Raw genomic sequence first — 20509 nt, 5'->3', positions numbered from 1 at the left:
CCCCATTAATATTGGGCAAAATGCCCCCCTAATTTCACATCAGATTCAACTTTCTTGCCATCACAAAAGGTACATGACCTACTGCGCCCCACTTCCCAATTCTATGAAACTTACCCAAAGAAAGAACCATTTCCAAACCTGAAAAATAAACCCTACCTCCTAGTACTTTCATCAGCTGAGTTCATCCCAAAGATGTCCAGGTCTTTCTTGGGCTTTTCGGGATGTCGATTCAGATAGTTGTCCCTATTTTTATGCAGGTAGTTCACCAAGTCTCCATAAAAGCAATATTCTGTTATGATATAAATTGGACCTGACGGAGGTGGGATAAGAAGGGCAAAAAAAAAAAAGAATCAAAACGCTTAGCCTCTTGCCAGGGTCATCTCCACAGAATGGTGAGGTCAGGTCTAATATCAGCAAGAAGCTCACTCTCCCACTGTCTCAGAGATGGCCTGAGAGAATTCCTGGGGTGCACGCCCCACCTTCTGAGATTAAAGCAGGCTGTTGAGGGTCCTTGCCTGAGGGCCCTCCAAATCCTGGAGCCAGGAAATGCATTTTAATTAATTCCCAGCTATGGTCTGAGCTTTCCTGCATTGACACCTATAAAACCCTGTCCTGAAGGCTTGACAATCTGAATAAGGCCTTTGCAATTCGTGTCCCATCTGCTGTGAATTGTGACACGCCAGATATACAAGAACCCTGCTGTTTTTAAGGTCCATCAAGGGCTTCCATCAAGGGCTAATCATTCTTGGTGGGTCACAGATTGTGTAGGCCTGATAACCTAGATGCTATGATGGCTACAGCAGGCAGATGTTTATACGATGTGGGCAAATAAGTATAGATCAATTACGGTGGAATGACTCTCAGCAGCCATCTAGTCTAGTAGCTACCTTTTGACCTGGCAAATTATGGAGTCTGCCTCCCTGTCTGAATACTAGGTCAGTGAGATCAAGCAAACATCAAGGAGCCACTCAGTTCCTTATTTCAACGGTGTGAGAAGACTCTTAACCAAACCTACCTGACTTCGTACAAGCTCCTAACAAGTTCACTATGTTCAAGTGGGGTCCAAGATGGGTCATTATCTTTAATTCAGACATAAGAGCCTGCTTTTCACTGGATCTCGCAGTGGCTGTTGGAAAAAATGAACAGAGCAGCTAATTAGAATTTATATTGAACAGATAACATACAAAGGATAATAAAGTGATAAGATTATACATCATTACAGTAACATGCTGCTAATTATGGAATTGTGATCAGGTTTTTGTGAGGAAAAAGTATTGTCAGGGGTAAAAGCTGCTGGGAAATAAAATAATTATACATAGACAGTAGAACCTATGGATCTTGTACTCAGTTCAATGAGACTTACTCTCAGGTAAATGAGTATAGCATTGCAGCCTAAAATGATTGGTTTCTCAACTAGAAGGCATGTATTGTATAACAAACAAACAATGGTGCACTTGTATGATGATTCATTTTTAATTCATCAAACTGGGTCAATTTCTGAATCAGCTTATGTTAACATGAGCCTAATTTCAAGATAAACCAATTTGAACTTGCTTGGGTTCAGTCTGGTTTGGTTTAATTGGCACCATTTTATACCAGCTTCACATTTTTTTAGTTACAGATTGTTCTCTGTTCTGCTACTACCCGTGTCAAACATTGCAACCTCAGGGTTTCATTAAAATGTTATGGGGTTGGGAGGAACAGCACAGAAACTCAAAATCACGCTGAACGCTAATTTTATTTTTTTCGTTTCTATCAAAGCTCTCGCCTTTTCCTTAGCCAGAGTGCACAGCAGCAGCCCACAACAAACCCTTCCATTTATTTATAGGATTCACTTGCACAAGAAGTGGGCACAGATGGTGAAACTTGCTATTTACTATTAACTTAAAGAAATGTCAACTAAGTAAAAGTCTTAAGAACGTGAGAAGAGCCCTGTTGGATCAAACTAAAGGCCTATCTAGACCATGATCCTGTTTCTCACAGTACTGTAGCTACGGAGGGTAAGTTTTTTGCCCCGGGTGAAGCCTCCAGAGGCTCCCATCTTGTGTGTATGTGTGTACGCAAAAGTGTGTGAGCGTGATGCCAAACTGGGTCTTTGACCAAGGTGAAATAAAGCCTAGTTTCGCCCCTGGTCAACCACATGCCTTTGGGAAACATATAGCCACCATGAGTAGTAGCTTGTATTCTGGTCCTATAAAGGCATACCTTTGAAGTAGACCCATTGGCTTTATCCCTGGCAACTTCTAGCATTAAGGTCTCTGACAATCACAGCTTCTGATGATTCTAAGCATCGTGGACAAGTTCCGAAGGAGCTGCGCATGTGTGTATAAGTAAGTCATGCATGAAGACAGAAGTGTGCTTTGTAGTCTTAACTGAGTTTGCCTCCCACAGTGAAGGGAAGCTTCTGATCGCTTGTTACGGGAGTTTCAAGACAGCGACACCCACTCCAGTAGCATGCATGACTTTCTTACAAATGCCTCAGGGGGTGCTTTGAATTCCACCCATTCACTTTGGGGTTAGTTCTGTTGAAATCAATTGAATCTACTTCCATTCCAAGCAAATGTGCTCAGAACTGAAGCATTGCTTTGAAACAATGAATAACATTATCATGCTAAGTATTGCAGAATATGTCAAGGGCAAGGGAACCAGTGGTCCTTCAGATTCTGCTGCACATCCCATAGTTCCTGATGGGAGTTGGAATCCAACAACAGATGGAGGGCAACTGGTTCTTTGGTCATGGAATGTTTAATCAGCCCAAGGCCTGGTTACTGAGTAATGTTATCACCTGGTGCCAAAAGATATGTAATGAAGGCACCAGGTGAGACTCCCTAAGGAGAGCATTCTGCAACTGGGAAGCCACTGTAGAAAAGGCCTGTTCTGATGTCCTCCAGACATCTCATGGAGGGGACCACTCAAAGAAGGGTCTCATATGATGCTTTCAGGCTGACCAAAACAGTTTCTGTGCCAGAACCGGGCCTAAACCAGGTTTACACAACACTTGATTGTAGTAAAACGTCCAAGTCATTTACAAGAAATATTAAAATTATCAATAAAGCAGTTTAAAAAACCATTACAAGTGTTTAAAATATTAAAGCACATCAACACGAACATTTTTGGGTAGGTTTCCCTAAACAAAAATGTTTTAAGCAGGTGCCAAAAAGTGTACAATGAAATGTCATTAGGAAGGGAGCACCAAAGTGCCACCACACTAAAATATCAATTTCTCACAGCTACGGAATGTGGTACATTTCACAGTGCCATCTCCACAGATTGAAGCAGCGGAATGGGCACAGTGGCAATAAAGGCATAAAAGCAGACACAACTTGATGGAATCAAAAGCATCCAGAAGGAAAACTGTCATGGTAAATATCATGCCCATTAATTTTGCTTTTAAGTTCTAATTCAGCCATTCTCACGATTTGAGATGAGCCAGAGAGATGGATTGGAGTACTTACAACCTGAAGAAACACTTACGCTTCAACATTTTCACAGCCACCTTCATCACAGGCTGTGACCGGCTTAATCCATAAGCAGTTCCTTCAACTACTTTCCCAAAAGCTCCAGAGCCAAGGATTCGTCCTGTAAACAACAGAGTGTTGCTAATTACTGAGAGGCAACCTATCATATCTTATTTCACAGCTTCTAGCATTCTTGAGATCCTGCTGCTGGCATACATTTGAGAGTGGGAGAGTGTGTTCCTTTGTCCATCTGATTTCTAAAAACCCATTAACACATGATGAGCCAGTTCCTCCAACTGAATGAATGGGAGATACCTACTCACATGAGAATGTATCAGAGTTCTGACACCCATTTCTTAGACTGAACCCATTTCTTCTACAGCCTTACAACGTCATGATTCCAAGACGACTCCATTGACATTAATAGCATTGTTCTAGAGTAAATCATTTATAAGCAAACAGCTTTGGTCAGTCAAATGCAGTTTGGTTTATCTCATCCCAGCAATATGGCATTGAATGCTTTGCTTAAACTGGGCTACATTTGAGTCTTCAGAGCAGTGGTTTTCAAAACATGTCCCAAGAAATGAAGCAGTTCAGGGATCCCTCAATGAGGAGATTAGTCTAACAGTCTATAACAAAGACATGGTAGCACCCTGAACAGCTACAAATTCCAGTTAGCTGACAATTCAGTCTGGCTGAAAACATAGAAGTTTAAACTGATTTCGTAAGACTTTGTATTTGCAAGAAAGATCTGTCCTAGCAGTTTCTACAGGGTCCTCAACACCTCCAGTTTCATTTAAAAGAGCAAGTTTATGCACCTCATGGTTACAGAGAAACCTCTGAAAATAGGTGGACAGCTTTTTCAGACTGACAGATTGGGGCTCTCTCACTTAGCAAAAGTTGTGGTCCTTCTCAATTATTATACCACCTGCAACCCATTTCCCCTTCTGGCTTTCTGTGTTCTACGAAAACTTTAATCAGTCTCAACACTAGTCCCAGACTTGTACGGCCAAATGAGATTATGGGAATTATTAAAACTGTCCATTGTGCATGTGTACTCAAGGCTCTTCAAACCTGTGTCACAATTCAGGGATTTTAATGCAACTGTTAGAACCTGTCTGAAAATTCAGAGATGATTCGGAGAGAAGCTTGACCTAATATTTCCCCCATTAAAGTGCAAGCATGGTCAGGTCCATTTCTGAAAATCCCACAAGGAAATTCTTGCAGTTCAACAAAACTTTGATCTGGCTTCTTGTGATATAGCCAGGATGAAGAAAGCTTCCTATAACATGTCAAACCCACGCCAACATGTTGAGCTTCCACCAAACCCCCAAAGGCCTTTTGTGACTTGAGGTCTGTGGACCACATGGCAGGATGCAGCTTCTCATAAACATTTGCTGGTGTGGCTCGCTCTAGTCATCATCCAGTGCCCACTCTACTCCGTGTCATGGCTGTATATATATTCAACATGAGAAAAACTTCCTGCTCTGCCCACACCTCTGATCCGTATGTGTAGGGTAGGTGGGAGAACTTCCTGGACGTCAGGGATTTATTAGTAGGCCTCCTATTTGCACTCGCGCGCATTCATTTGGATAAAAGACTTGTTTACCAGGTGTTTACAACATGAATGTCAGGAATCAGATGATTCCATCCACAGCTTGTCTCTGCAGGCCACAGTTTATCTTTTTGAAGGGCCCTCTGCGCACAATGACAGGCACTGTTTTGCATGTCCCATGGCTGAACTCCTAGCACTGAAAGCCAGTTCCAGGGCTGGCCTCTGGTGATGCCTGGCTAGGATGAAACCAACCTTCTTCATATGCATAACTCATAATTAACCATGAGCGTTCCTCCACTCTCAATAGTTTGGGTATGACCGAAGACCAAGATTCAGCTCAGAAAGGATTTATTGGAACATCAGAAGCAAGAATGACAAACAGGGTTCTTGGCCTGGTATACAGTGGTACCTCGGGTTACATACGCTTCAGGTTACATACGCTTCAGGTTACAGACTCCGCTAACACATAAATAGTACCTCAGGTGAAGAACTTTGCTTCAGGATGAGAACAGAAATCATGCTCCGGCGGCACGGCAGCAGCAGGATGCCCAATTAGCTAAAGTGGTGCTTCAGGTTAAGAATGGTTTCAGGTTAAGAACAGACCTCCGGAACAAATTAAGAACTTAACCCAAGGTACCACTGTATATACCTTAAGCCGGCCCAGGCAAAATACACACACCACCTGTGATAAATTGCCGTAATGCTGCAATTGGCGAATCACAACACTGGCCCTATCTCAGCAGGGGTTGGCTGCCTGCCAGATACTAACAATGTCATTGATGGGTTTTAGAACCCTCTTGGTCTTTTGTTATGCAGATGAAGCTCTTGAGCTCCAGGAGACCTGAACGCCTAGGCCTGCATTGCATGCATACAGCCTGACTTCGGCCCACAATGCCTGCATATACAACACATTGTAAGCAAATTAGAGGTTGAAACAAAGTTAAAGGGTTGAAACAAATCAATTGGCTGTGGCTTTTCAGTAAATGATGATGTCATACTGTCCAACTTTTGCGGACCCGAAACCGGGACCCATGTCTTCGGGGACACGTTTCTGGACAAGTTGCATTGCCTGTGTCACACTCTAGCCCCCCCAAAGCACCTTTTGGCGACTAGACACAGCCCAACAGCATGCAAGATCACAGCACCCAAAATGTCCACTGCAGTGTGGGCTGCTCCTTTCAGGGTTCCAGCCAGCTGTGCCCTTATGCAGAATATGGGGCTCTCCCAAGCCTGCTGATAGCTCCCTCTTGCACATGGATGGTGCCATTTTGGCTACATTAAGAATTTGCATGCAGAGAAGGAGCTTGCTATTAGCCGCACAGTCAAAGCTTTTCCTTTCTCAATGGTTATGCAACATTGCTAACAATGATACTAACATTCTACATGAAATGAATGCTGCTATCTCTGTAGCATCAAGAGGCTCTTACCTAGTACTAATCCATCTCGTGGAAATTCCCATCTTGAGTCATATGGCAGCTGCATAGGGTCCACATAAATGTATTCATGTCCATCCGGGCTGATGGACTCGATGACTCTCCATCTTATTTCATATCTTGGTTTCTGGAGCGCACAAGGAATGGAACGGAGCATGTTAAGCTCATCCCTACTGAACACGTGAATGGAGACAGTTTTAAAGAAGTGTGTTTCTACATTACCTGCTTCCATATGATTACCAGGACAATCAGCGAAATTATTACAATTACGAGCAACACTAGGACTGCAGCAGCCACCGTCAATTCTGATTGTAAAGCTGTAGGAGAAAGGAAATGTGTAGTTGAGGTTTATTTCTCTCGCCAGCAGGCGCTTACTTTCAAAAGCAGTCATGGTGGCCATGATCCCAGGCAGGCTTGGGACAGTACACTAAATTGTGCTTCTTCCTCATTCAAGGTGTGTAGTATCCAAGTCTGGCCTGGTTATTTTGGCATAACAGGCAGAAAATCCCATAGAATTAAGCATGAGCAGTGAAGTGCAACCCTACGCATGCTTACTCAAAAGTAAGTCCAGCTGTGTTCAATGGGATTTCCTTATACACAGTTATCTCAAAGTAAATCCCTTTCAACTCAATGGACTTCTGATAAATCAGTTTTGTGCATGCCTTAAGTCTTTCCCACTGAAATCAAAGGAAATTAAAACTCCTTAACTCTAGCTGAATTATGCCCTCCTTTTGATTTGTATGCATCCATCTTTTAATTACCAGTTGCTGTTTCCTGTCTTCCTTGAGATTAAAGATCCATATGATACCACTATTTCCTCTGTAAATTCCTCTCACACACCCTTTCTTTGTGGGTTCAACTATAGTTAAGTTGGAGGGGGGCATAAGTGTGACGGAGAAGAGAAGGCTCCATATTTCACACAACTCTCCATCAACTCCTGTTTCCAATATTCTAAGAATTATTTAAGCAAATACAGGTTCGGCCCACTCAGGATATTAATATACATACCATTATACTTATATATATATTGAATAGGCATGTTCTTTAAATGGGTAGGACTTCTTCCTTTTCAATATATTGTCATATGAGTATTTTAGTTCTTTGTTCATTGCGGCTTTTACCTGATTTTAATGCCCTTTTATTTTATTTTTACCGTGCCAGTTGCTTGGAGGCCCTTGAGCACAAAAATGCAAATAACTAAGGGGAATTATTTGGAGTGGCTTCTGTGATCTCGGGTATGGCAGAATGGAAAATATTTCTAAACAGCTTCACACCAGACAAACAATATTGCATATCTTGCTCAAGCCATCAGAATATAGATTGGAGGCACCAGGATGGTAAATGCAAAAGATGCAGTAAATCATGCAAGACTGTGGTTTTCAATATTATCTGGTTGTTAAAACAGTGGTGCAGCTAGGTAATTTTACACTCTGGACTTAATCATTCTATCATGTGGTCTTTGAGATGGCAATTTGTATCCATTCACTCACTTTAAAATGTGTGAAGCCTGCCTCACTGCATTTGAGGAGCTTCCTTCTCATTGCAGAGTGAAGCCCTGGACTTCTGAGCTAAAGTGCTGCCCTGAGGGCACCACCATGTTAAAAGGTCTGAGATCCAGTGGCGTAGCGTGGGGGGTGCAGGGGGGCCGGCCGCACCGGGCGCAACATCTGGGGGGGGGCGCTCGCACTCGCAGCTCTCTAAAATCCACGGGTTAGGGGGCGCAAATTACTTGCCTTGCCCCGGGTGCTGACAACCCACGCTACGCCACTGCTGAGATCACATCCACACAGCATAATTTTTTTCATGACTCCTTGGGTCCCTTTTAAGGAGATAGAGCCAATAGCAGCTGTGCCAACCATATACCATGTTTACTCACTGGGAGCCACAAGCTTCAGTTCCCGTGCCACAGTTCCAAGGTCATTCCTCGCCATACAGCGAACAGCCAGTGTTTCTTCCACCTTCTGAAAGGTCACCTGGCTTTTTACCATGTTTTTCTGATCAAGGTGAGTCTCCATGGTGATATCTGAGATATTGTTCGTCAGGAAGGTCCACGAGGTGTCATTACTACACCTGAAGAGAAGTATAGATATAAATGAGGATTACCAAACACTTCTCTTTTATTGAGAATTGCTCAATGAGCAAACAACTTTGTATACATACATCAGTGGGTACCCAGTGTGTTGTTTTGGACTCAATCTCACATCAGCCCTAGCCAGCATGACCAATTATCAGGGATGTGGTGAAATGAAGTCCAAAACATTGGCAACCCCTTGTATAAAGACACATTGCCTTAGAAATGTCAACTGGACACAACCAACCAAGCTTTCGACCCCCTAACCTCTTGCAAACTCTCTCTCTCTCTCTACACACACACACACACACACACACAGAACATACCCATGTGATGCCAACACAAACTCCTACACTAACATTTTGAAACAGAACGGGAGAACAACACCCCGTCTCTCTCCCTCTCTCTCCTCTTTTCCTTCCACTGCAAGATGCCTATGACAAAAGTGTCTCTCACTACGTGTAAACGAACTGTGAAAAACACTCTATGAATTAAAAGCAGAGGTGACAGATGTACTTTCCCCCATTCATTTGTCTGTTTTGTAGCACAAGAAAATCTTTTTTTTAAAAGAAAAGACTTTCCTTGAAGAATTCGCAAGCTTTTCATGCTGATTACAGGTACTGCCTTCGAAACTTCACTGGGCAATTCCAGGCTGTTGTCGTGTTCAGACAGACTTCAATCATAAACCATCAAATTCAGTTGGATGGATGGTCTTGCGCAACGAACCCACTTCCCACGACCCCAACATGCAAAAATGCACTGGAAGATGAACTATGCAACATCATTTAAACTCCCCACAAACGCATGAGAATGAACGCTCATTAAACAAACAGGATGCTCCCGGCAAACAAATGAGGATGAAGGCTCAAGAAAAGGTCATGCCCAGTGATGATAACCAGTGACTACAAAGCAGCTTAGAAAATATTGACGACATACAATGGATATGACCAGATTATTAGAAATCTTTACACCTGGGTGCTAGTTATAAATCATACTGCAGTAGAAGCTGGCAGCTTCCCTCCCAAAGGAAACAGCAGCTGGGGGTAATTTTACTGGGACCCCTCCCTGCCCATATGTTGAGATCCAGTCATCATTGGGTAGTCACATGATTGTTGTGGTTTCTCCCCCAAATAATAATAAAAAGACACATTGAAGTCATTTAACATCACACCTACCCACTGAGAAGACTATGTTACAACAGCAACTTGCAGCGGTAACTTGCAGTGGTTTATTATTACCTGAAATAATATCCCCTCCATCTCCAAAAATGCAAGTCTCTATGTATTATAAAGAATTTATAAGCTTATTGATCTATAATCATGTGATCCATTTATAATTACACTGATGATATTCTAAGACGGTCAGAATCAACTTTCCTTACTTTTTAATGTCCTTGCAAACCAGCCATTCCACATCAGGGAGTGGTGTCCCTTCTGCCAAGCATGTCACTGTTTGCCCCGCAGAGTCATGATGACTATCCACCAGATCTCGAATTAAAGCTGGAACTGAAAAGGGATAATTTGGGAAGAGCATGTCAGATCCTTACAGCGCTGAAGAAATTGTGTTTATTGAAAAGAAGCAGCAGAAGCATAGTTTTGAACTCCCATCTGCCTGGCAAACTCAGTCATTCCTTGGGGAAATCTAGATTCAGACTTTCTGGAGTTCTTTGCTTGTTTTCACTAACGCATGATCCTCTCCTGTATCTAGATTACCTGTACTTACTTACTGGAAGCAAGCACCATCCAACTCCGTGGGACTTACTTTTTACTAAACATAGGTAAGATTAGGCTGTTAGCTGCAATCCTAAGAACACTTTCCTTGGAGTAAGTTCCACTGAATTCAGTATGACTTATTTCTGAGTAAAGATGGGTAGTATTGGATTGTTCTACTGCAAAACCTTGCACACTTTCTTGAGGAAAGTCCCAATTAACTCAAGTGAATAAACATGCATAGGATCAGATGGAAGGTTAGTCTTCAGTGGGAATTACTAGTTCACTGGCTTTAATTGGGACTCATATCCTGTAGGGCCATAGCAGGGTCCTGGCTTCAAGAGAAGAACATATGGCAGTACTTTTGGGACGTGGAATAAAGGAATCCAGGCACAACAAGGCAGCTACACAGCAAGCTGGGGGTGCACGGTCAAGAGAAGAATGAACTCTTCATTTGCTCATTTCAGAACTCCTCTTTGAGTTAAGGCTGTCAATGGGCTGAAGCATTTTTAGATTATTTCCAAGATAATTTTTCATTCTGTTACAGCAACATATCACAACCCAAACAGCCTTTAAAAGCCCAACAGTAGCATGCCCTTAGTTCATCATCCCACAGACCAAAATTGCCTGCACTTAGGAAGTTGACTCTCACCGATTAATCAATTGAAGCTTGAGTTAGTTGATTGATTGACTAATTTAAGCTCTGCATTGACTGTTACTTGGATCATTCATCTTTTGCCAACCTGGTGCCCACCACGTGTTTTGGATACAATGTGGATATGCTGATTTATATGTATCGATGCATGCAAATTTAGAAATGATTAACTAAAACAGAAATACAGTGTGTCTTCACCATAGTGAGGAAGACAGTGACCAAGGAACTGGTGTGCCTGCTCAGTCTACTGTCCACATTCTACTGACAGGCAACACCAAGGTCCCTACTCTTCCTTTTTATGGTTCTTGGAAGCCCTTCCAATAGAGGACTGTCCTCTGTAAAGTAGGAGACATGGCGTTCCTATAAGTTGGGTCAGATTGATTATCCATCTAGCACAGTATTGTCCACTCTGACTTTTAGAGGCTCTCCAAGGTTCCAGGCAGAGGTCTTAGACGTCACCTGCTACCTGATCCTTTTATATGTTGGTGTCAGGGATTGCCCTTGAGACCTTTTGCAAGCAAAGCATGTTCAACACAGAGCCACTGTCCCAGCTATGAGAGAATGCTTTAAAGGCAGATGACATGACAGCCATTTTCCTGCTGCAGCTAAGCAGGTCTGGATAAGGGGCTGCTTGGGAATCATATGTAAACAGCTCAGGAGAAAAGTTACACACAAGTACGGTGCATAAATTAGGATAAGTGATTGATAGATGGGGGTGGATGGAGTAGACATCTGTATGAACTCTTTCCAAAACTCTTCTTTCAAAACATCTCTGAGCAATGGTCGCCATGATAAGTTCTGCACTAAATGCACATTTTGTGCTGCGATTCCTCATCCCTTTTATGTACCCCTTCCTCTCTCCAAATCAAATCCATGTGGAAGGGACCATTTCTGACTCTCAGCCAGGCACAGCAGATGTTTAAGTTTGTCGGCATCTGGGGCTGAACTAATCTCCAAAGTATCTTCCATGGACAGCGGCAAGCAAGCGAGTTTGTTCCTAGATAATTTGCCTTATTATTGACTCCTATTTTCAGAAGTATTATTCGTACCATATGTTGTTTCTTGCAAATGCTGGATACACGAATGGCAAGAGAATTTTCCTTCTAGGAGCAAGAACTCGATGTACAAATAATGTGGCCGGGGTCACATGGAAGAAGTAACCTGGTTCTAGCCATCTAGGCTGCATTCTTAAACATTTAGGCTTGGTCTATACCAGGGCTTAGGAAACCCTGACTCTCCAGTTGCTACAGCACCCACCACCCCTGACCATTGACCATAGTAGATAGCCACAGGTTCCCAAATGTGACCTACACAAACAGCAAATGAGGTGGCCAAACTGTTCTTGGGCCACATCAATTCAGATAGACGGGTGGGAATCACATGACTGAATCTCACCCCACCTCACCCCCGGGGGAATAACTGCAGTTTTGCCTTTCCCCCACCATGCTTGATTTCTGCGTGTGGTGATTATTTTCCAGATGTGTGTGTGTCTCAACTTGCACTACCACCTGCAGTCTGAATGGTTCAAGCTAGGAACAATCTTATCCTCTCATCTGTTTTTGTCTGTGTACACCAGGCCTTAGGCTACCTAAATCTCCCTGAAAGTCAATGTGGTTAAACAACTGGGACAGTTCAAATTCCTCCTCATCTGCAGAGCACACATGTTCCTCCTGCCATTTTATCATCACAACAACATCATGAGGAAGATTAGGCTGAGAAACAACTAGCCCACAGTTACCCAGCAAGCTTCACAGCTGATTCCTGATTCCTACCTAACTCCTCTAGTTTTATACTGATCTTACCCATTTTACAGGTTTACCTTGTATGAGCAGGGAGAAAATATATCTTTGAGTTTCATCCTCATTCTGTGCTACAAAAGTATAATATCCACTGTCTTCTTCCTTGGCACGGATTAATTTTAATAAGCTCTGGTACCTATTGAAAGAGAACATTGTGATCATTTCCCACAAGAGGAACAGTACAAATATAAGCAAAGCAAACTGATAGCTTTGTTGGAAATCAATCTCTCTGTGTGTAAAAGACAGGCTTAGTATATGGTAAGGACAAATGGATCAGACTAAATTTGGCCTGTGTTAATTTCACACATTATCAATGCAAGGATAGTTCTGTCCCCTTTTTGCTTGCCTGAGAAGGTGTGTGTGTGTGTGTGTGTGTGTGTGTGTGTGTGTGTGTGTCATAGCTGTCAACTTTTCCCTTTTCTTGCGAGGAATCCTATTTGGAATAAGGGAATTTCCCTTTTAAAAAGGGAAACGTTGACAGCTATGGCGTGTGTGTGTTTGTGTGTGTGTAATGCTCTGAAGCAACAAATAAACAAAACAAAAACCAGAACATTTACATTTAATGAGGTGATCTGATTAGTGAAGTGAAGGCCTTGCGAGGGGTATAGTAAAATTTAACAGCGGGGGGGGGGGGATTCCATTTTCTTCTGCGGGCTTTTTGGAGGGAGGACTGAAAAAATGTATGAAATATCATCTCTTTCAGAATGAGATAAATGCTTTAAACCAATGTTTAATGTAAGGCAATCTACCGTGTTAAAGAATATACTTTACTTCAGTAAAATGTAAGTAGATAAAGCGAATGTACTATGGGAGGGGGGGAAATGTATGCTAAACTTTACATGGTAATCTTCAAATTTCTCTGAATCACACCCTATTTCTCTAACAACCTGGTTCTATGCATGGAATTGTAGCCTTATTTTATTATACCTACCTGAGAGTAAGCCCAGTGCACTTAGTGGGTTGTATCCAACAGAGTTGCAAAAGCTGACAGTAAGGATTCTGACAATGGAATAGGGAGGTAAGCAATTTCCCCCTCCCCATGCAATCCCTTGGAGGGGTGGGAGAGTCTCCAGAGCAGATACATTCATCCATACTGTCAGCTGAGTGACACTGTTGGACGCAACCCAAGGAGACTTGGCTTTTGAGTAGACAAGGACACAACAAGCTGTAAGCAGGCAACCCTAGGAGTAAACCCTATTGAAGTCACCTGAAGAGATGTCTGAGTAAACATGCATAGAATCATCCTGCACATCTTATAATAAACCAGAAGGAGAAGCAAGTAATAATTCTTAAAACCTGTATGAAGCCAAATAAAGGTTTGAAAAATGTGCAAAGATAGGAATAGTAGAGGAACTGGAGAACCAAGAATCTGCCAAGTGGAATTTTCATAGAGATACAGAACAGGCTGCAGATTCTCTAGAGGAGAGATCAATCTGTTTCCAAGGAGATACTCCGGTTTGCAAATGGAGAACTGGACAACTAAAACCTACAAATTCCTTGGCAAGCATTTTCTTTACCTCGTCTCCTGGATCTGCTTGGACTTAGTGACAATCTCCGTGAGATTTTCCATCAGAGTCACATTGTCCTTCAGCCAAAACATTTTTGGCTCTGGGTATGCATGCACATCAACTACAAATTTTTTAACTTCATGAAGATTGACAGCTTCCATGGGGTTAAAATGGGGTTCCAGATGAATGAACCCTTTATCTGTAGGAGGACAAAGGTTTCCATGAGTATCTCTCAATGATAGTCGGCATGCTCAATTGAGAACAACAAAGGAAACTAGAAACAGATTGTACCATGAACTGTGATCGCGACTCTTTTCGTTTTCTTAAAATCTTTGGTCACATGAAGAGCAGCACATTCATAATCTCCACTGTCCTTAACTGAAGCATCTGGAATGGTCAGGTTGTAAACCAGCTTCTGGGTTGGAATTTTGATGTCATCAAGTGAAACTGTACCTTTGTTCTTCTGCATAGTTAAAGTATCAGAAAACTTGGTCAAACAACATGGCTACAGAAAACAACTTGGCACCCTTAAGATCCATTATCAGTTTCCAGGTTTCACAAAGACCCTCAGAGAAAGCCCTATAGTAGATCCCATCTTCATCTCAAGGTCAAATGGACAAAGACTTTTTTACTAGTAGACAGGGCACTTTTGGTGGTGGCTCCATATCTGTATCACAGGAGGCATACACACCTCTTCTTTGCAGATTGGGAATAATCATGCACACAGTACCTTGCTTGCCTGTGAAATTCATCATCTAGCCAAGGATATACTAATGACAGCTTATATGCACACATGGGCCCTAGCTGGAGCACAGTGGTTGTGTGAATATTCAATCAAGTGACCCTGAGCATAACCTATTGAGAATGCTGAAGACTGCAGTCATACATGCTGTCTCTAACAGCCAAAGGAATTCAATTACAAATTATTTTTTATACCGTGAATATTAAAAAATTGGGCCCTAGAATTAGTACATTTGAAAATCAACATGTCCACAGTGCTGAATGCTAATGAGGTTGAAAAGGAAGTCAGCAAACTGGGATCGCGGTAATTTATCTCCATTCGAGTGGCAATGCTACTGATTTTTGTTCCGATTACTTATTCAGGTTTTCAGAAAGCAAAATTAATTCATAATACCTCCTCCACCACAAAAAACCCATCCCAAACACCTCAGTTTCTGTGATTTAGGCAATTGTCAAAAGAAGGATTCTTTGATCTAATAGATCAAACCACAGCACAGCCTTCCTCAAAGGTGGTGAAAAAATTGAAAGCAGTGGGAATAGCTAGAGCTCTTGATGAATATGGAAACTAACAAAATGGGGGCCTACACAAAAATAAAGACTTTTTCTGAGAATAAAATTGATGTTAAGTAGAAGCACACTGCCCAACTTTTTATTTTCTGAAATCGCGAGAGTGCCAGACCGAAAAAGGGACAACCGGGAATCAAAACAGATGCCAGGATTGGCTTCTGTGATCCGTGATGTCCAGGTTAAAACAGGACAGTTGGTGGGTTTGATAGATGCCAAGAATGAGATTAAAACATTTTTTTAAAAAAACTGAAATCCTATTTATGGTATTGCTCATTTATCTACTTAACCACATGGCACATTATGGACATGGAGAAAAGTAAAATCTTAGCAGCAGAATCAGAATGAATGGGACTAGGAATACACTATCATAAATCTATGCATGGGATCTATTCTCAGTTCACTTTGGCCCAATATGACAGTTTATGAGATTTATTCTTCTCTTGTCTTTCTGCTGAGGTAGCTGTGATAAACACTAGGTTGGATCCACTTGCTTCCCATCAAAATCAATGGGACTTCATGTAGTCATGACTAACTGTTCACATTGATATCAATGGGACCTTAGTGTGACTACCGTCGTCTGGCACCAGCCCATTATGATTAATTATCCACTCTTCCACTCTTCCTTTTTATCTCTGCAATAACTTTCTGAAGCAGGATTAGTCCCAATCCAGCACTTTAAGTTCCTCTGGTGCACTAGCTCCCAGTTAACTCTGGTGTGCTGTGCTTCAGAGAAGAATCAGCCCATCTGATTATGACTTGAAGTCATTTGTAGAGAGTCATATTCTCACATCTATAGAAGTGTAACATGTGGGCAGCTCCAGAAACACTCCATTTTTTGTTCTATTATGTTTTCCAGGTTTGAGGGGAGTGTTATTACTTTATAACCACTGTCCCACTTCCTGTCAACCTCATATGTCACTCATCTCCTCTTAACATCTTGTAAAGTTCTGCACATTTACTAACAATAAAGTCTTGGTTCATGATACCCAGCTAACACAACAAGAAAATGCTCTCTCATCTGTCTTTATTCTATTTGTTATTTTTATTTTTTACCCCCCCAAAAAATCCCCCTAAAACTCCACCCACAGTCTTCTTCGGTCACTTATTCAACAACAAGTATTTGGGGAGGGGGGGGGAGAGATATTTACCACTTTCCCTGGATAATTCCACTGTAAGTTCACGACTTCGTTATCCCAGACCACACACGTTACAACAATGGTTTCTCCTGTCTTATACACGGTCTTGGGGGATTCGATCTCAACATGAATATATGATGTAGCTGGAAGAGGAAAAAGAGAATTTGCACATCACAGAGGTTCTTTTGAACAATTTGCTCTGAGTAACTGTTGAGGGAGACCTTTGCACTAAGGCACAGGGATAAGTCCATTAAAATAAACCGTGGTGCTTCCATAAAACCAGCATTCAACAATTGACGTGATTCGTGTCAGGTCTTCCATAATGTAAGGCAGTGGCTTTCAACCAGTGTGCCGTGGCACCCTGGGGTGCCTTGAATGATACTCAGGGGTGCTGTGGGCAACACTGCCCTCTGTCCCTTTTTCCTTCCCTTCCTCCTGTGATACCTTCTCATATCTCTGCCTTCCAAAGACTTGTGTGGCTGCTTGCTGCAGCAGCCCTGGCTACAAGCTCCCCAGGCGAATGGTGCCTCCGGGGTTGGCCAGGGGGTTCTGGTTGCCAGGAACTGAGGTGACCTCAGAGTAAACAGGCAAGTGGGTGAGGGAGCCCAGCCAGCCAGCCAGCCAGTGCACCAGCCTTTGCTGTTGGGAATGGACAGAAAACCAGGAGGCTGAGCAGGCAGGCAGGCGTTGTGCTAGCCTTTCTTGTGCTTGCTGTGTGCAATGCCTGCCTGGGAGCTGAGTGCCCAGCACTGAAGGAGAGCCTTTCCACCATGCAGGCCCAGCAGCACCCGCTGCTGTCACTGCTGCCTCCCGAGGTGAGGTAATTTGCTGGCCTCACATTCACCTTTGGCCAGTCTCAGTCTGGGGGTATAATCTCTCCAGGCCCCTGTGGGGCAGCATGAGGAGACACCTCTCTTGGGGCAGGGGGTAGGGAGCAGCTCAGAGACCAGGAGGTGCGGTGGGGTCCAGGTCAGTTCATATGGGGAGAGGGGGGCCTTGAGGTATTGTGGTCCTGAGCTGTTTAAGGCTTTATAGGTCAAAAACAGCACTTTGCATTGGGCCCAGAAACAAATTGGCAACTCCAGTAGGATTGGCCTTGTGTGCCCAAACCATCTTGTCCCAGTGAGCAACCTGGCCGCTGAATTCTGCAAAAGCTGAAGTTTCTGAACTATCTTTTGTGGGAATGTTCAGGGAGGAGAATATATTGTTTCTTAATATCCTTCCTAACTAGCGTTAGCAGGTTCTATAATGTGGCAGAGTTTTACATTCCCCCTGTAAATGCACAGCAGATAGCTGGCTGCAGGCTTGTGTAAGCCTCTCGCTACCATACAATTCAGTACTGAATTGTATGTTCCTGGTAAGTTCCCTTTTATAAAAGAAGAAACACGTGACAATCTTATTTAAGTCAATAAAATTTGTTTACTCACATCAGTTCACAGTTGGATCCCTGAAGCCAGACTTAGTTACAAATAGATACATGTGGATCTACCTCATATGGGAGACTTGGTCCCAATACCCCATTTCTAGCTAAGAAGCTGGTCCAACGAAGGAGGAAGTGAAAGAGAGAGAGAGTGGCAGCATGCCTTGTCCTTTTGTTACCTGGACAGGTAAGGTCACGCCCACCTCTAGTCACATGCAAAGGAAGGATGTTCCAGCTAGGAGGAAACAGGAAGCTTTTGACTGACTGGACCAAACATTCCCCTGCATGTCTTCTCTAGGAAAACAAGGAATGTTGTGTTTGACTGCTCTCAGTGGATTACATCCCACATCTTTAGAGGCAGCCCCACATATAATGCATTGCGGCGATCTATGGAAAGAACAAATGAGTTTTTCACTCATGCTTCAAGAGCGTGAGTGAAAAACTCATTTGTCCCTTACATAGAGAAAAGGTGAAAAGAAATACCTTTGTAAATATAGATGACAAATTCACTGGACCGGAACTCCTCTCCCTTAACGGTGGTCTTGCACCGATAGGAGCCTGCGGAGAAGTTTCCGATGAAGCCCTGCCTGTTGTCATAAAAGGCATACACGATTTTCCCTTCGTTGGTCATCAAAGTTACTTGGGTGTTGGGGTCACTTGTCCGGCAAGGGATGGTGGAGGACTCTTCTTCTTCGGTGATGACAATGAACTCATCTTCTGGGAATGTCGGAACAAAGGGAACAGCTGGATCTGTGAAGAGGGAGATATGTTGAACCATCAACCAGGCTAGAGGAGTAAGTGACTTTAATATCTCCCACAGGTCTCCGTTAAAACCCTCTCTTACACTGGCAAGCTGCTGACACAGGGACATAGGAAGCTAGAACCATAGAATTGTAGAGCTGGAAGAGACCACAAGGGTTAGCTAGTCCAACCAGCTACAATTCAGGAATCTTTTGCCCAACATGGGGCTTGAACCCACAACCCTGAGATTAAGAGTCTCCTGCTCTGCTGGAATCAGGCCATCTAGCTCCATACTGCCTACACAGGCTGGCAGTGGATTTCAGAGAGGCAGCCCTCCCAGCCCCCCTCCTATATGCAAAGGAGATGTTGTGCTACTGAGCTATGGTCATTCAGTCATCTTCAGAATGTGGTTGAAACGGCACGCATAGCATGGAGAAGTGTTGCTTTAAAATTCCAGCGATAGCTCCTATAAATATGCCAGCTTAAACAACAACACCAGCAACAATCTTAGGTGGTCCTGTAATTCGTCATTATCATGTTCATGCAAACTGATGCAGTCTCAGAGATGCACATGAGCGTGAATGGGACCTCTGCTACCATACAGAACAGTTGTTAAGAGGGCAAAAGCATTCATGTTATAACATGGCAGTGCAACCCTCCCTTCAGGTTGGGACAGGATTGGGGAAAGGATGTGTTCATTTGCTAAACACGTCCAAATTCAGTAGCAGCCAAAGTTTTCAGTTCCAGATTGTAAAGTGTGTGTGTGTGTGTGTGTGTGTGTGTGTGTGTGTGTGCATGCTGCAATTCCAGGAAAACACTGCAGATGTGGTAGAGGTTACTGTATTTAGATTCCAAAGAATCACAGCTTTATTTCTTTTCTTTTCCACAAGCAGGTTTCTAGCCCTTTTGATTGCTAATGTGCAAAGTTTCCTTCCTTCCTTCCTTCCTTCCTTCCTTCCTTCCTTCCTTCCTTCCTTCCTTCCTTCCTTCCTCTTTCTTTCTTTCTTTCTTTCTTTCTTTCTTTCTTTCACAAAGTGTTTATTTTGCAAAACATTTTCCTATTTGAATAATACAGTTTCTGTCAGTCACGGACAGAGGCAAGCAACTGTAAGGAAGGAACTTGAAGCCATTAGGAACTGTTTTTCTAGATCAGATCAAAGTCTTTCTAGTCCAGCATCCTGTTTTCCATAACAGCCAGCCAATTGCTTTTAATAGGTTTCTTTTTATTTTTGAGGCATGGTTGAAAGTAATTGGAAAATACTTCAGAAGCCAGAGAATTGCTGAATAAGATTTGCAGTGGCCAGAGGGTGGAGCTGTAGTGCCCTGTATTAAGGCTGAGCAAAATAGTGGTCACAAGGAACTCAAACCATGAGTCATGAAGCTGGCTTGTTAAGCTACGCAGAGTTTGTTTCAAAGCTAGTTCCCTAGTCCGTATGTAATACTAAGCCAATTTTCTTTGGAAGTGAAGGTAGATGGAGAGGGGAGTGTGAGAGTCTGATGCTTTGCCCAGGCACATTGAGGCTTGTCTTCATAATGCTAAACCAGTCTTCTCCAAATTGGTGCTTTCCAGATGTTTTGGGCTACAAATTCCTTCAGCCCCAGCTGCCATTGCCATTGTTCAGGGTGAGAATTTAAATTCCAATCCCAACCTTTTTCCCAAAGGAGTTGAAGGTAGCTAACAACATTTTTTTTAAAAAAACAACAACAAACCAATCA

At 42.9% G+C, this 20509-nt stretch overlaps 1 protein-coding gene across 5 annotated transcripts in view; it reads right to left on the bottom strand.

Annotated features, from left to right (window-relative positions):
- Positions 1-20509, bottom strand: part of PDGFRA (platelet derived growth factor receptor alpha) — a 55361-nt gene that overhangs the window by 14396 nt on the left and 20456 nt on the right. For all 5 annotated transcript variants that reach the window (XM_083459817.1, XM_083459818.1, XM_083459815.1 and 2 more), the window contains exons 4-15: positions 18536-18802; positions 16645-16775; positions 14480-14651; positions 14198-14387; positions 12701-12816; positions 9899-10022; positions 8323-8516; positions 6669-6763; positions 6441-6573; positions 3475-3579; positions 1016-1126; positions 157-310 (exon numbers count right to left, since the gene is read on the bottom strand). In XM_083459817.1, coding sequence (XP_083315943.1) covers positions 157-310; positions 1016-1126; positions 3475-3579; positions 6441-6573; positions 6669-6763; positions 8323-8516; positions 9899-10022; positions 12701-12816; positions 14198-14387; positions 14480-14651; positions 16645-16775; positions 18536-18802 — 1792 coding nt within the window. The remainder of the gene's footprint in view (positions 1-156; positions 311-1015; positions 1127-3474; positions 3580-6440; positions 6574-6668; positions 6764-8322; positions 8517-9898; positions 10023-12700; positions 12817-14197; positions 14388-14479; positions 14652-16644; positions 16776-18535; positions 18803-20509) is intronic.

Source organism: Podarcis liolepis (genome assembly GCF_965112155.1).
Source record: "Podarcis liolepis genome assembly, chromosome: 9".
Taxonomy (NCBI): Eukaryota; Metazoa; Chordata; class Lepidosauria; order Squamata; family Lacertidae; genus Podarcis; species Podarcis liolepis.
The sequence above is the reverse complement of the archived record's forward strand: the minus strand, read 5'-3'. Positions and strand labels throughout refer to the sequence as shown.